Here is a 16,885-nt window from a genome sequence, read left to right as displayed (position 1 = left end):
GGAATTCTGAATAACTTGGGATGGGAAAACAAAATGAATGCTCCCTTGGTGCAGGCAATTCACATTCCCTGTTCTTCATACTCTCCTTTCTCTACAACTCCACAGCCTCCTGCTGCAGCCATCATCCATCCCTTGCCATTTTATCATACTTTTCTGATAAGAAACAGTGGGGGAAGTAACAGCAATGCAGAGGCAGGCAATGGTCCCAGCAACAGTAAGAGGGTGGGTGGTAGCAATATCAGGAAGAGGAAGTTGCATGCTACTTAGATGTATTCTCCCAGGGCAGTCAGTCAGTCAATTACATTTACCGTATTTTTTGCTCTATAAGACTCACTTTTTCCCTCCTAAAAAGTAAGGGGAAATGTGTGTGCGTCTTATGGAGCGAATGCATGCTGTGCAGCTATCCCAGAAGCCAGAACAGCAAGAGGGATCGCTGCTTTTGCCGTGCAGCGATCCCTCTTGCTGTTCTGGCTTCTGAGATTCAGAATATTTGTTTTCTTGTTTTCCTCCTCCAAAAACTAGGTGCGTCTTATGGTCTGGTGCGTCTTATAGAGCGAAAAATACGGTATATTCTACCTTTCCTCCAAGGAGCTCACGGTATTGTACATAACTCTTTCCCACTCAAAGCACTACACCACGCTGGTTCACTCTTACCCGCCCTGGGATAGCAACAAGCCACATTAACAGCCAGAAATCCTCTTCACTATGTTTGGAGGAGGCAGATCTATGATGGGTGCATACGATGGGAGCCAACATCATAATCTATTTGCATAGAGAGGACGACATTAAGGCTGCTTCTAGCTGTGCTACTCCCTGGGGGCGAGTGAGTAACTGCAAGCGTTTTCCAGATCACTGCTCAAGGTGTCTTGCCATATTTAGGTACATGCATGAATGCCAACTGGTAAAGTTTTGGGGGAGCTGGGAAGTCTGTATTTATCTGAAGGGATAATTTACTACTAACTTCCAACAGAAATGCCAAAAGAAAACTCCACCACAATAATCCCAAATACAGAAACATATTGGACACCCACCCACCCCATTATCTGAAGCATTCATCCTCTATTTCATATAATCCTAGAAGGGACCCCGAGGGTCATCTAGTCCAACCCGATGCAATGCAGGAATCTCAACTAAATCAATTCTCACTAAGGTATTAATCATCTTTTGTTGACACCTTTTATAGAATGGCTGGCAGGCAAGAGTCCAAAGGTCTGTATTTTCAATTTTTAAAAAAAATATATAATTCATTTTACTAAGTCTATCAACCAAACAAAAAGCTGATGCAAAACAAGGAAGCAAAACCCATTATTGACAAACAGATCAAGCCCAGTTTTAAAACCAGAATATAGCATGATCAAAGGAAGCAAAGAGTATCATGCAAGTTAAACACTAGAGTGTAAGTGTAAACATGGCTTTCAAAAAAAAATAATAGATGGAGAAGGGACTCTTAGAGAGCCAATCCTGATGAGTCATTTTCTCTAGGAACATAGGTGCTGTCAGAGTGTTTATCAACATTTTGGATGACATGAATTAGTTGCTTTCCAGCACTACAATCTTCAACTCTAACAAATTTGAAGCCTTCCAAATCCAGTGCTCTTCTTATCATTACTCTACTAGGTCCCTTTCCTATTACGGCATAACTAATAGCATAATCCTATGCATGTTCACTCAGAAAAAAATCCAAGTGTGTTTCATGGAGTTTAACTCAAGGAAAGTACGCATAGAAACGCAGCCTAAATCTGAAAGCTTGCAAAGCGGCAACCATGTGTGCAGTGATATTAGGCAGAACATTTTTCAAGATGGAAATTTTCCCAACACTATATTCCACAGAAAAAAATCCATTTCTAAAAAATGTGTTGTTTTATGAAGGTAACATAATGGACACAATCCCAGTAAAACCAGGCAATTTCAGGTGACTATCCCTATGAAGCATGCATTTACATTACCGCTTTGGGTACACTCTAAAATTCATGTTCTCTCTTTTTGTTGTTAAAATTTAGAATGTGTTTGAGATGTGTATGCTATTTATCTATATTTCTTGAACTATTACCAAATATTCCAATTAAGATAGTATCAATTTGTTCAAAATAAATCACATCAGGGCCTGATTTGCACAGCACAGGTAAGTCAAACTCTGGCTTACTGTGAACAAGCAAGCATATCTTTTCCCAGAGTGCAGAGAAAACCAGAGTGTTGGTTTCACACATGTGAACTATCAAATGCAGCTTCTTCTCATAGTTAATTCGGAGATAAATGAACCACAAGCACTGGTTTGTAGGTTTCCACCCACTTGGGAATAGCAGTATGGACACAATTTTAACAAGATATGTGAATTGGGCCTATATGTGCTTTATTTTTTTAAAAAAATCCAAATGAAAAATATCAGTTCAATGTCAGCTATTAGAAAAACCTTTGAGATATTTATACAGCATGTAAAATTAACGTGGTGTATTTTAACATTTTGTTTACTAAATATAAGCAAAACGTGCTAAATCAGAGCCTAAAACACAATTGATTTAGGAAATCAAAGGCACTTCTGGAAAACCCCATCACTGTATGATCAGACATCGGTATACTGTTCCAATTCATGAGAGTTTAAATAAATGTGTGAACAACACCAATGACTGCAAGCATTCACATGAAAGAATGGAGAGTATGCACAAACTAGCAGTGTGAACAGCATGTACGGGTTTTCACACATTGTCCAATAGTCGTGAATGTGCATAAGTCAAAGATTTTTAGCTCTAGGTCTAGAACAAGGGTGAGGGACCTGCGGCCCTCAGACACCATGATCCATGGTTATGGATGAAGGCGGATGTTAAGTCCAACAATATCTAGAGCAGGGCATCCAATTTTTCATACTAAGTGGGTCGCAAGAGTACTTCAACATGGAACCTGTGCATCATACACTGCCTTGTCATGCAAGCACGGGGAAGGCCAAAATTTGACGCACACCCACCCAGCTTTTGTGCTGCCTTCCAAAATCCAAATAACTGGCCTTTGGAAGGAGAACTGAGGCTCTGGCAGCATTCTGGAGCCCTCCCACATCCTTCCCAAAGCTGGGAAAGCGGTAACTAGGCTTTGGAAAGGAGTTGGAGGGACTCTAGGACCCTGTCATGACCCTCACACTGCCTTCCTAAAGCCCAGTGACTCACATATCTATCTTTGGGTAGCCAAAATGAGGGCTTGGCAGGGGGCATAAAATGCTGTCGAGGACCAGCTAAAAAGGTCTCCATGGCTGCTCACTGGACCACCCTGGTCTAGAGGGCCACAGGTTCCTCAACCACGCTCTGGAATGCTCTGAAGATGTTCAGTGCAGGAGCAGGGTTTTCCATGTGAGTTCTGACACACAGACCACAAATATTATCCTTATTGATGCTGTCAGTTTGTACAGAGTCTCCACACACCTTCATTTGAGTTTGCAGCTTTCAGGGCTTATGTTTGCTTTACACTAATCCCAAACTTTAGATTTCCTACCTGCTAGCAAAATAAAGAAATAATAGTAATAATAGCGCTAATCTACATTTCCTAAGTAATTGATTTAAAAAATGACACAGAGATTCTGAAATACTATTATCTCCTGTAGTCAGTAACATAAAAAATACATTTTTAACTTACACAGGACCAATCTAGAAAAAGTTGGTCTCGTTTAGGTGTAACTAACTCTCCCTACATTGGGAGCAATGCAAGAAAGACATACTTCTGCAGTTCCGTGGTTTTTATAAAGTACATGTCTATGAAATTATATCAAAAGGCTAAAATATCTAGGACTTCCTGTCTGACCATGTGCTAATCCACAATGTGGTCTTTAAAATTTACAGTTTGTAAAAATATATCTATACTGTACATTCATTTATATTCATATTATGATATATGCTGTTGCTTTCCTTGCCAATCAAGGACATTTCTCATGGTCCATTAGCACAATGTCTGCCCTTAAATTTACTTCCTCCCTATCTTATTATGTGCATTTATGCATTAAGGAAGAAGATTAATTCCAATTAGATGCCAGTTTCATCTCACAGTTAAAATGTATTCCTGAACAGCATGAGCTATCAGCTCCTTCATTATGTATATGTATGTGTATATATATTATATATATACACATATATATCAAACACAACAATGCTCTCATTGGTTTCACCCCAGTATTAGTGCCATTCTTTTTAAGAGAAAACCTAAAATCATAGTTGGCATTCTTTGCCTGTGCTATTTTCATCTCCATCCTCTTCCCTAACGTCATCACCTCCATTTTATTGGCATAACATTTATAGCTCATATAGAACCAGGTTAGGGATGGAAAAACTGAACACAACCCAATTAGCATTTTAATTCCGAGTTTCTATTTCTACAGCAAAACGACTAAACCCTTTCATTACATTTCTCCATTCTGAAAATACACCTTTAAAAAAAATCACCAAAATGAAAATGTGCCTTCCTTGATCCCCTACTCCACCCCACACACCATTTTATGCATTTTTCTTTGCTGAGAATATCTTGCATCTCTATGATAAAATTAAAGCAATCCTGGTTGATTACAGTAGCTTGCTCTCCCTTTTAAAATTTACAAATCCAATTAAATGCCTATTATTGTAAAGCTATACAAAGCATACAGTAGAGGCTCTGTTTTAATTATATGCCCTATATCCTCCTGATTAGCTGAGATACATCTACTGCATTGGAACTGTGCTCTCTTATGCCCATTTTGATGAATATTCAACATAAAATCAGAATTTAGGTTTACTGAATCAGTAATTATGCCATCGTCTCCTATAAAAGAAATGGATATCACAATATAGATCTGAGATGGAAAGATTAATGTAGGTTTAGTAAGAGAACTAGTGTTGCTACATATGAAACATAATTTATTTAGTATACATTCTAGTGTCAAAAATTAATCTTACAGCAAAGATGGTTGAACAGGTTTGATACCCATGCTACATACCAAGAAAACCAAAAGGTTACATAAATAATGCAAAATTAAATTACTAATGGATATTAGAAGCAGATTGACAGACAAAATGATTGTTCTAAAAACACTTCTGAGTCATTTTGTCCTTACCTGCAGGCATGAACCATTACTGCATGCAGTGACTGCTCCATTTCCTAGCACAGACTTGAAGCAGCATCACATCTCTCACACGGAATGTGACTAATTCATAGGTTTGCAATTCCTAAGCTATTAGCAAAGGACACTCCCTTTCAACCTAACATACTGCTTTTAACAGAATTTATTTTCTCTTAACCTAAATTCAAGTACAATCCTATTTTTAAGTGACATTATCTGATATATGCATGTGTATGTATGTACATGTGTGTGTGTGTTTGTGTGTGCGTGCAACATCTCTCAATCTAGATTTAAAAATCAAGATGCTTTCATGGGTGGAAACACACACGGAAACACACACACACACACACACACACACACACACTGCAGCAACAGTATAAACACGTATGTACCAGACGATGTATTATGGATTTGCATGCTGCACAGATTAGCCCTCATTTTAAAAAAAACATGAAATAATAAGCATTTGCCACTGTCGCAAAGCTTAACCAGCAACAGATTCAATTAATAGATTACAATGTCAAGCATGCAATACATCAACACAATTGGCACACTGGACGGGAAAAATACCCTATACTGCGTCTTAGCATTACTACACCATTAATTGTTCATGCAGGAGATGTAGCTGTACCTTTCTGAAGAGGACGACTTCTCAGAGTTAACTGACATCAGCAGCTCAATCTTCTGCTTGATTTCTGGAAAAATCAGAAAATATTCACAACCAAAGACTGCCTGCCCTTGTTTTCCAATGCCTTATTCGAGAGAGATCTTTCCCCCTAATAATCCCCTTTGTTCCAAATGAAGCCACAAGATTCACTGTATTTCTGCAGAGGCAGATTCTATGGTGCTATAAAAGAAAAAGCTCCAGAGGCATCAGGCCTTGCTAAACTATGCACATGACTGTTTATGAAAGCAGGAAGTACCATTTCTTTTACACAGAGGGGTGTTTCCTCTTTTGAGGTTGAACAGACATTTACCAGATGATTCTGAGAACAGACTGCATGCAGAGGCACATTCCAGCTACTACGAAAAATCCAACAAATGGTTTATTGAGATACACAGCGAGACAGCAAGAAATCTTTTTGTTGAAATATGCCATCGCTTCAAGAGATTCCAGGTTGGGGGAGGGGGACTGAATCGCTGTCACAAGGAAGGTGTTTACATGTTAATATATGGATTGGAAATATGAGCAGTATTAAATAACCTGCATTTCCAGATTCATAGGGCACCAAATCATGAAAGTAAAAAGAAATATTTTCTCCCTTCTGAAGCTTCCCCCTTCTAATGCTCTCAACCAACAAACAGCAACACCCTCAGACCTTATATTTCCCAAGTTGAAATTGTCTGAGAACACCAACTAGATGTTAAAAGGATAATCAATTTTACTCTCTTTTCTGGGAAGGGTGGGTAGGGAACTGCCATACCATCTGTGATTTCCATGTCAAAATCAAAGCTTATACATTTTTTTAATGTTTTCAAATGTTCTATTTTCTAAGCGGTTTCTCATTAGTTTTATGCCAACTGTATGAAAATTGCAGCATTGAACTACACACTTAATATGTATGAAATATGCTTCAAATGTTAACAGGTTTCCTGCAAAACATACTGAAACATTCAGCAACATCTCAATATGCTAGATACCTAGAAAAATAACAACTAAAATTGAATTTCAGCGAGGAAGAGAACCAGTCTTAGTGCCAAATATGGCCACATTGAGACCATACATTTATTGGAAGTGATACCCCTTTGAACAGTCATGGCCTCTCCCAAATAATTCTGGGAGTTGTATTTTGTAACTGGGGTGATAGCTGTTAAGGGACCATTATTTGCCTTACAGAGCTGTGATTCCCAAAGTTCCTTGCAAAGAGAGATTGTTTATTAAACCCCTCTAGGACTTGAACTCTGTGAGGGGAATAGGGGTCTCCTAACAGCTCTAAGAGGATGGGGGTGGTACTGTGGGTTAAACCAAAGAGCCTACAGCTTGCCGATCAGAAAGTCGGCGGTTCGAATCCCCGCGAAGGCGTGAGCTTCCGTTGCTCGGTCCCTGCTCCTGCCCACCTAGCAGTTCGAAAGCACGTCAAAGTGCAAGTAGATAAATAGGTACCGCTCTGACGGAAAGGTAAATGGCGTTTCTGTGCGCTGCTCTGGTTCGCCAGAAGCTGCTTAGTCATGCTGGCCACATGACCCAGAAGCTGTACGCCAGCTCCCTCAGCCAGTAAAGCGAGATGAGCACCGCAACCCCAGACTCGTCCGTAACTAGACCTAGTGGTCAGGGGTCCCTTTACTTTTACCTTTAACAGCTCTATGCACACTTAAACTACAGCTCCCAGAATTCTTTGGGGAAACCCATGACTGTTTAAAGAGCTTTAAATGCATGGTATGATTGTGACCTATGTTAAGCACATAAGTTTGACATGGCACAATTCTTTTTTACTTTTAAAATGGAAGCCCGAGGGAGGACAATTGGGATTAGGACTCTAGGGCTTGGGGTCCATTATTTTCTCCTGTGTGGTAGTCCCAACAAATAATCACACACACCCACCCCTCTGCAACCCTGAAGTTACTTAGCCTAGGAGGGAACGCTACTGGTGCCACTGGCATCATCCCTCCCACGGGGCGGGGGAATCTATTAGGATCGGAGTTTTCAAGCCACTCCTGATTCCCCCCACAGCCCCTTTTCTAAAAGTTAAAAACATTCATACAGTAACCTATCTGTTTAAGGTAAGATTCAGTTTGGACCAAAGATGGGGAATAAATGACTAGGTAGCAACAGTTCTAAAGAAAATTTAAGAAATCTAGTAGGCACCAACTAATTGTTGACGTGCAAAAGTTCAAAGACATTTTAGATTACATTCAAAGAAGTACTGTTCCAAAGATTCAGCAAAAAGCACTGTTCAACTCAACAGTTATCAAGCCTCATTGTGAGAACAGTGGTACCTTGGTTTACGAACTTAATCCGTTCTGGACGTCCGTTCTTAAACCAAAGTGTTCTTAAACCAAGGTGTGCTTTCCCATAGCAGCGGGGGACTCAATTTACAAATGGAACACACTCAACAGGAAGCGAAACATGTTCTTATTCCAAGGCAAAGTTCACAAACCAAAACACTTTCCGGGTTTGCAGCATTCTTAATCCAAGTAGTTCATAAACTAAGCTGCTCTTAAACCAAGGTACCACTCTACTGTGTTCACTTTCAAGTGCTACATTTAAAATGATAGACAGCTGGAAAACACTAATAGAAAAGCTACACATATGGGTTTAGCTTCAATCCACTCAAGCAAAAGTTGAATGAACGAAGTCTGCTGATCCAACGTGAGGGGGGGAGGAATTCTGTCAGCTCAAAAATATTTAAGAAGGTGAAATGAGGGAGAAATAAAGAGGTAATAATAATTTATTCCATTCAGTATAAAACGGGAAACTACCCTTTATATTTCGAATTTTATTCCTCAAGGGCAACTAAAAACAGAATCATAGAATTTGAAGGGACCATGAGAATCATCTAGTCCAAACCCCTGCAATGCATAAACATAAACCACGACCCTGAGATTAAGAGTCTCATGCTCTACGGATTGAGCTATCCCAGCAGTCAAGAAACCATGGATTCTCTTTCAGAAATTATCGAAAGTCTTGTTAGGAATGCTTTTGTATCGTTTCGCTCCAGCTCTTTGGGCAATACTCGGAGTCATACTCAGAGTAGATCTACTGATTTCAGCGCTGGATATCACCCTCTAATCCTACGATTAAGAAAGCAAAATGGAGAGAATGTGTGAACAAAGCAGAACTTGGAAAAGAGTGGTTACAAATATATAGATCACATAGATCAGGGATGCACAAAAGGTAGATCTGGATCTACTGGTGATTAGCAGTAGATCAGAAAGGCTTTCTGAGCTCCAGTTGTTTAACCATGGCAGCAACAAAATGGCCTTTCCCTTTAAATTAAGAATGCTGAAATAAAGAAGGCAACGAGGAATGGACTTTTCTGAGGTAGGACTGTGAGCTCAATTCTGGGACCCAAAACAAATTCCTGATCTCAGCAGCTGCTCATTGGCATCCTGTTCTTTAATTTATTTTGTGCCTCGGCCCAGCTGATGGCTCCTGAGGGTTTAACACCACACAAAGCAGGTCCTGGAAGTCTGCCCTCCCCCAATCTATGAACTGCTGTTCAAAGGTGGATTTCTAACCTAATAAAGGAACGAGCATAAGGAGACCCCATTGGATCAGATCAAGGGCCCAGTTAGTCGAGCATTCTGTTCTCACAGCGGCCAATCATAAGTTTGTGGGAAGACTATAAGCAGGTCCTGTTTAAAAGCATTTTCCCCCCTAGTGATTCCCAGAAACTGGCATTTAGCACCATAATGCCTCCAACAGCGGAGACAGAATATAGCCATCGTAGCTAGAAGCGTCTGATAGGCTCATCCTCTTTTAAAGCCATCCAAGTTAGTGGACCTAAGTTCATGTTATGGGAATGAATTCCATACTTTTGCTATGTACTGTGTGAAGAAATACTTCACTCTGCCTCTTCTGAATCTTCCAGAAATAAGCTTTATTGGATGGCCTCAGGTTCTAGTTTTACGAAAAAGGGAGGAAATAAATCTCCCTATCCACTTTCTTCACAGCATGCATAATCTTACACCTCTACCATGTTATTTGCATTTTTTCTATTAGAAAACAACCCAAATGTTTTAAATTTTACTCACAAGAAAGTTGTTCCACTACAATTTAAGTTGCCCTTTTCTGAACTCTGCCCAACTTTACAATGTCCTTTATGAGATGAGACATTCCCAAGAGTAGTCTTAACATAGATTTTTTTATCACAGCACTATTATATTGGCAGGTCTACTACCAATCGCTTTCCTAATGATCCCTAACATGGAATTCACCTTTTTCACAGCTGTTCCAACTACATTGAGCTATCCACTATGACCCCAAGGTCCTGTTTCTGGTCAGTCGCCCCCAGGTCAGACCCCACAAGTGTATATGTGAAGTGGGGATCTTCACCACACACACACATAGTGTGCAACCCTTTACACTTGTTTACACTGAATCTCATTTGTCATTTTACTGCCCATTTACCTCCTCACAATCTCTTTTTCTTTCAACAACCTTGAACATTTTGGGGGGATCATAAAATCTGGCAACCTCATTGCTCATCCCTAACTCTAGGTCATTGCTGATCATATCATCTAAACACCCCCAGACCAACACTTAACTACTGTAGAACAAGTAATACCTATACAGTAACTTGCTCCTTAGTCCCATTATACATGTATACTGGAAACCTACAAAGGCATTTTATTTACCTAGTAGTAACATGCATGTAAAAACCAGTTTTCAGTCTCAAGATCAAGGCAGAACAATCTAACAGTAGGAGAACAAAGAAAGAAAGACTGGTAACATATCTGACTTTCTCTTAGTTTTCAGAGATAGGTTGAAAAGGTTTTAGGATGCATTTAAAAAATAAAAAGAAGAAGAAAGCATTGTGGTAGGTATCTTAAAGAGTAGGGGAGAAATTCACACTTCCTGAAACAACTCAAACTGCAGCTATCATTCAAGGGAACACCAAAATAAGTCAATGTCTTATGTACCCTATCAGTGGTTGAACTCAAGTTGTTACTTTACAAGCTACTACCTTCTGCAATGATTATTTGAATCCATTAAATACTGAACTCAAACATGTTATATGGTTTGATATACAGTGTGACTGCTTTTTAAGAGTCCAAATAGAGAATGAGATAAATGAATACATAATGTAGATTATGAATTATCTACAAATTGTACTATTTAAGATAACAGGAATATCAGTGAATAGCAGAAAATAGTTTGAAAGTGGTTGATAGTTATACAAAATGCTGATGGAAGCTATTTTTTCAGCATAATCTGAGACTACAAAGCCATATACCGTATTTTTTGCTCTATAAGACTCACTTTTTCCCTCCTAAAAAGTAAGGGGAAATGTGTGTGCGTCTTATGGAGCGAATGCAGGCTGCGCAGCTATCCCAGAAGCCAGAACAGCAAGAGGGATTCCTGCTTTCACTGCACAGAGATCCCTCTTGCTGTTCTGGCTTCTGAGATTCAGAATATTTTTTTTCTTGTTTTCCTCCTCCAAAAACTAGGTGCGTCTTGTGGTCTGGTGCGTCTTATAGAGCGAAAAATACGGTATGTTATAAGTTATATATTATAACTGAGGGTTTTGCAGCATGCTCAGAGTTGAGATGGGTCCTCTGAGGAGACAGGTTGTGCCATTTATCCCAGCACTGGCTGGCAGGAGGCAGAACCCTGAGAATGAAGTGTCACAGAACACATATGGTTGCTAACACATAATGCTCTTTAGAAGAGCAGCCCACTACAAGAAGCTGCCTGCATGTCTGGCACAGGGAACAGCCAAAAAGTTATAATGAGGGCTATAGCATGCCACTTAGCTGGTGTCCTGAATAATTCCTGAATAACAAATCTAGTGTAGATTTTTAATTCACATACAGTTCAATTGTACAACTGGATACCCAGATGAGTTTAATGGTACTTGCTCCCAAATAAGCAACCACAAGGAAAAAGTCTAAATCTCTGAACAGTAGCATTGACTATGGTAGATTATTTGCAGGTTATCTGCAAATATTAGGTCTACTTTATACAAATGTCCTGCTCATGGGCTTCCCATAGACATCTGGTTGGCTACTGTGAAGGTTGGACTAAGGCTCTTGATTTGTTGCTCTCATCATTCTCAAGAATGAATCAACCATGCTGGCTAGAGTTGATAGCAACTGGAGTCTATTATCATCTGGAGGGTCTCTGGTCTAATCAGCAACATGAGTCTTACGTTCCTAATCAGCAAGCTCCCTTAAATTAGAAACAGGTTGATCGGGATCCTGTGCATATGGACTCTGAAGAAAGTCCCACTGATTTAACAGGGTTTATTCCAATGTAACTCTGCATAGGTATCAGAAGACACAAGGAAACCTGGTTTGTAGAAGTACAACCCCTGCCCAAAACACCACAACGAGCACTGAAAACACTCAGTGGACATGAAATACTGACAGACATAAACTTGAGTAGCAGAATTCTACACAGCAACGTTTTGCTGCAGATTCACTTTTTTAATGTAAAGTCATCATTCTGGCCTTTTGTACGGTAATTATATAGCTTTTAATAAAATCACACCAAAAAAAATATGTACATTTTCTGGTACAAACCAAACTCTGCATATGAAGTTGTGGGTTTGGCTTTTGCTTCTGACAATAAGGTCTATCCAATTTTATTGCTGCATGCCATACTGTAGTGGAATTAGGATTTCCAGCAGGCTATTAGAAAATAATGACTGATAACCATGCCTGGACCTGTTTTGCAGCTTCTGTTTATACATGAGACCACAAATCAAACAGGAAATGGCCACAGAAAGCTCCTGACAGTATTAGTAAGTAAGTAGTAAGTACTTTACCTAAAGATATATATATTAAACATTAAACAGGAAAAAAACGTTCCTATTCTCCACTCTGGAGGGGGAAAAAACAAGTTACAAGAAGAACACATAAACAACCTCCAGAAAGAAAACATTCCTATTCTTGCAGGCTTTGGCTAATTAAAACTGTACAGACATTGTTTATTCCTATGGTATGTATTTATTGTTTTTATATTGTAAACCACCCTGTGTTCCTTGGATGAAGGGCAGTATAGAAATTTAATAAATTAATTAATAAATAAATACTATTTAGATAAACAAATAGGAAATATCTGACAATGTCAATGTTTTATTGGAAGCAGATGTTTGTTTGGATTACAAGCCTGGCTCCTACAAAATTATTCATTTGAATTAACTACAAAAAGCGGCAACACATGCTGGCTTAATACGACACTGAAATGTCATAAAAGTTTGAGACATTTTTCCATGCAGAAAAACTAATTTGCCCTTCACCTCCCAAGAGCTTTGGGTTGCATCGTGCCTCTGCCTCTCTGGTTTAGCTTCTATAGTAAGCAGACCAAAAACTGTAACTGGAGCAAACCCACAGGGCATTTTGTATAGTCCTTGTTATTCCTCTTAAGCAATCGATTATGCATAGTTAACCCAAACAGAATGTCTAAGAAGTAAACAAAAACAAAAAACTGTGTATATTGAGTTCATAATTATATCATCTCATTATAGACTTCCTGATCTTAGCTACCCTTTTTAATTAAAACTATTTTTTTTAATAGCAAGAAAATGCCAGAGGAAAATTTGCAGCTAGTGTTTTGGTGGTTCAGCTAGATATGAGGTAGCAGTTGCTTGGAGTCGCAAACAATTTGCATAGTTCACCTAAAACTCTTTAAAATCTCATCTATTTAATTCTCACCTCACCTCTCCAATTGGAACCAGCACAATCACAACCATAATAACCCTAGTGCTGCAGCAATAAAACTGCTAGCATGTTTGCAAAGCTAAGCAGTGTTTGGCATGGTTTCAAATTGGATGGGGGACTGTGTGTTGAAATTCCTGCATTGCAGGGGGTTGGTCTACATGACCCTTGGGGTCCCTTCCAACTCTACAATTCTATGATCCATGATCTATGTTTACTTGGAAAGACCACAATTTAATGGGCTTCAAACCCAGGTGAGTGTGCTTAGAATTTAAGGGTATTCAATTTTGGCTAGATAATGGTCCACAACTCCAACAGAATTGGGGGGAAATTAGAAAGTTAAAACTTCAAAATAAGCATTTAGCAAATTATCAAGATCATGATTTTTTTATTAAAAAAAATTATACCCCATACATATCACACCCAGAAGTTTCTTACATGCTTAACAGTTTCAACAATTCTGCAATAAGATCTGAAAATAAGGTCTTATCCGTAAGGATGGTGACTCATTTTTGGTAAGGTGTTCTTTATGGTTCTGTAACACATTCAAACATTCAGCTAAAACAATCTGAAGAGAAGGGGGACTGATATTTAAGGAACAGATACAGAAAAATAAAGAAGAAAATAACATGTTGGAAAGAAGTGTTCCAACTTCCAAAAAGGTATATCCTGAAGCAATATGGAATAGATGAAGAAGCGACTGCTTTTACTAAAAGCATTTATCATTAGATAAGATCCACATGTTTTTAGAGTTGGCAAAGGTAGAAATAAGCAGAGGTTAGCCTGTCACAATCATGCTCATTTTCTTACTGAAGCACCATAAAAATGGATGAGGAAAATAATGCTAGTTATGGAGCTCTTGAGTAAAATTGAGATCTATTGGTAAGTCAAACACTTGGGTGCAGAAAACAACTCAAAAAAGTTTGTGATAAGAACAATGTTGTGAAAATTAAATCTAAGGAGGAGACTATGCTGAGAATGAATAGGTAGAGAGCACAATGCCATATGGATAAGGCTGCTCATGTGAACGAATTGTGGCTTCTTTCAGAATAAAAATCAGGCGATGCATTGCAGGGAAGAGACAAAACACAATGCTTGCATTAACATTGGTTGGCCTAGCCCCTATGTGTTCTCATTTCTCCTTCAAGCAGAATGAAGACCCAAGAGAAATTATTATTGGTTTCCAAGACTATGGCTGCATTCCTAAACAAACTTACTTGGGAGTAACACAATGAAAAAAGTAGGGTTTACTTATGGGGACATAGGCTGTCACGTTCATGTCATATAATAAAACAGGATGGTCCAACCTCACATGGCCTTTTTTTGGTAGCCCCAGACATGGCAGGGAACAGGAAATAGTGGTTCCTAGGATGGTGGTGGCATTGGGAAGGAGGCATCAAGGCTCTGACAGGTCCCAGAGTCCTCTCACCTCTTTCCCAAAGGCTACTTAGCACTTTTCCAGCTTTAGAAAGGAGGTAGGAGAGCTCTAGGATCCTTTCAGAACTCTCACATCTCTTTCCCAGTGTCACCACCATCCCAGGAACCACTATTTCCTGTTCCCTGCCCTTCAAACTGGAACAGTACCTAATAGACATAACCAAGATAGAAGACAAAGCATTGATCTCAAGGACTGGATCCACATTACAGCCTCTTGCATTTGCAAGCTGGTGCAAAAGCTAATGATGCTCATGAAGTCCAATGTATGGAACACCACACTGTAAGTCCCTTGTTTATAATGCAGCTCCATGCAACATGGCACTGAGGTGCATTAAAAAAATATATTTTGTTTGATTTACTGTTTGTTTTTATTTGTATAGTTGCACTGTTTCACTGCTTGCTCCCCTGAGCTACTTTAAGAGGAAGGGTTGGGAAAGCAATTGAATGCACAAATAAATAAAAATAATAGTGGGAGGATCTACCCTTAACATGCAAGTTCCAGAATATACACAATGTAAACCAAAGTAGCCAACGAGGTGCCCTTCTAAGATCCATCAGTCCCAGCCAGCACAGCTAATGCTCAGGAGTTACAGGAAACATACTCCAAAACACATGGAAACCATCCAATTGGCTACCCCTGATCTAAACCACAATTAAACAGTAAAGCTAAAACAGCATAAAACAAAATTCAGACATAAAGTAGCAGCAGTGACAGAAATTCAAATGCACAATACACCTCACCCTGCTCAAAAAGTCTGGGCAAAGAAGTGTGTCCTTCACCTAACAGTGAAACTACGTCAGTAGTCATAAGTACCTTCCACTGTTGGAAACTGAATGCTACACTAAGTGGAATCTTGGTCTGATCCAATTTCTTGTGGGTTTTTGGAAAAGGCTGCGAACATGGGGCTATACTGTACAAATTTATAATCATGTCTGAACTTTGATAGCTCATTTACACATATAATTCACCACCCAAATGATTAATGTGTGCATGCATGAACCATTCTTTCAACAGTGAAGAGTAACAAGCACAGAATAAAGCATTCAAATGTCTGTAAGAGCTAAAACAAAGTAACTAGATCAGCATCCAAGGTTATCTCCAGATGGAGAAACATACGTACAGTGGTGCCTCGCAAGACGAAATTAATCCGTTCCGCGAGTATCTTCGTCCACCGGTTTTTTCGTCTTGCGAAGCAACCCTATTAGCGGCTTAGCGGATTAGCGCTATTAGCGGTTTAGCGGCTATTAAAGGCTTAGCGGCTTAGCTGCTAAAAGGCTATTAAAGGCTTAGCGGCTTAGAAAAAGGGGGGGAGCGGAAAAAAAATCTCAAGACTCGCAAGACATTTTCGTCTTGCGAAGCAAGCCCATAGGGAAATTCGTCCTGCGAAGCGCATTGAAAACGGAAAACCCTTTCGTCTAGCGGGTTTTCCGTCTTGCGAGGCATTCGTCTTGCGGGGCACCACTGTAATATGTAGTGAGGTTCTAGGAGAACTTGTGAGAGTTTGATTCCTTGTTGCTGATGAAATACATTTTGATAATGATAATTAGCTTTACCTAAGAACATATCAAGGAATACAGAGCTGTTTTGTGAATTTTCCATGATTCCTGGGCTCTGAGGATTCAACGTGCCTCTGTATTGTTGTGGGTGTCCTTCTCCCCAGCCATTTCTTCCTTCGATCTTCCTCCCTCTTTCCATGTATTTTCTCTCTCACTGTTCTGTAACCATGTGAATTCTTCCTGAACTTACTACCTTGCCTGAATACTTAACTGACAAACCACCCTTTTGTTCACTGGACATATTGTGACATCAGAAGGTGCTGGGGCCAGTTATTGAATATGTAGGCCCCCACATGCAGGCTTTTTGCATATGTATTAAAGCTACCCTAAGGTTATTGATTTCTGTATGAATTGGAGCATTGTATTAATATTGGTGAGTCTAGCTCTATATCATTTCTCTGTCATTGTTCGGCTACGTCCTTATGGAAGGTCTCTTTAAAAGTTATTTTATGGATTCAGCAAGCTCCACTGGTGTCAAAGGAAATGATACTTTTAACATAG

The 16,885-nt window shown here is 39.4% G+C and overlaps 1 protein-coding gene across 3 annotated transcripts in view; it reads right to left on the bottom strand.

Annotated features, from left to right (window-relative positions):
• The window catches only part of SRPK2 (SRSF protein kinase 2), a 70,911-nt gene extending 54,336 nt beyond the window's left edge, over window positions 1–16,575 (bottom strand). For 2 of the 3 annotated variants that reach the window (XM_081023588.1, XM_081023587.1), the window contains exons 1-2: window positions 16,382–16,574; window positions 5,700–5,763 (exon numbers count right to left, since the gene is read on the bottom strand). In XM_081023588.1, the coding sequence (XP_080879714.1) occupies window positions 5,700–5,763; window positions 16,382–16,523 (206 nt within the window). In that variant the 5' untranslated portion in view covers window positions 16,524–16,574. Of the gene's footprint in view, window positions 1–5,699; window positions 5,764–16,381 lie in introns of all 3 variants that reach the window. The other variant, XM_081023586.1, reaches the window with a different exon arrangement.
• Window positions 16,576–16,885: the final 310 nt, after the last annotated feature.

Source organism: Podarcis pityusensis, assembly GCF_964106645.2.
Source record: "Podarcis pityusensis genome assembly, chromosome: 10".
In the NCBI taxonomy this organism is placed as follows: domain Eukaryota; kingdom Metazoa; phylum Chordata; class Lepidosauria; order Squamata; family Lacertidae; genus Podarcis; species Podarcis pityusensis.
This window is presented reverse-complemented; position numbering and strand designations above follow the sequence as displayed.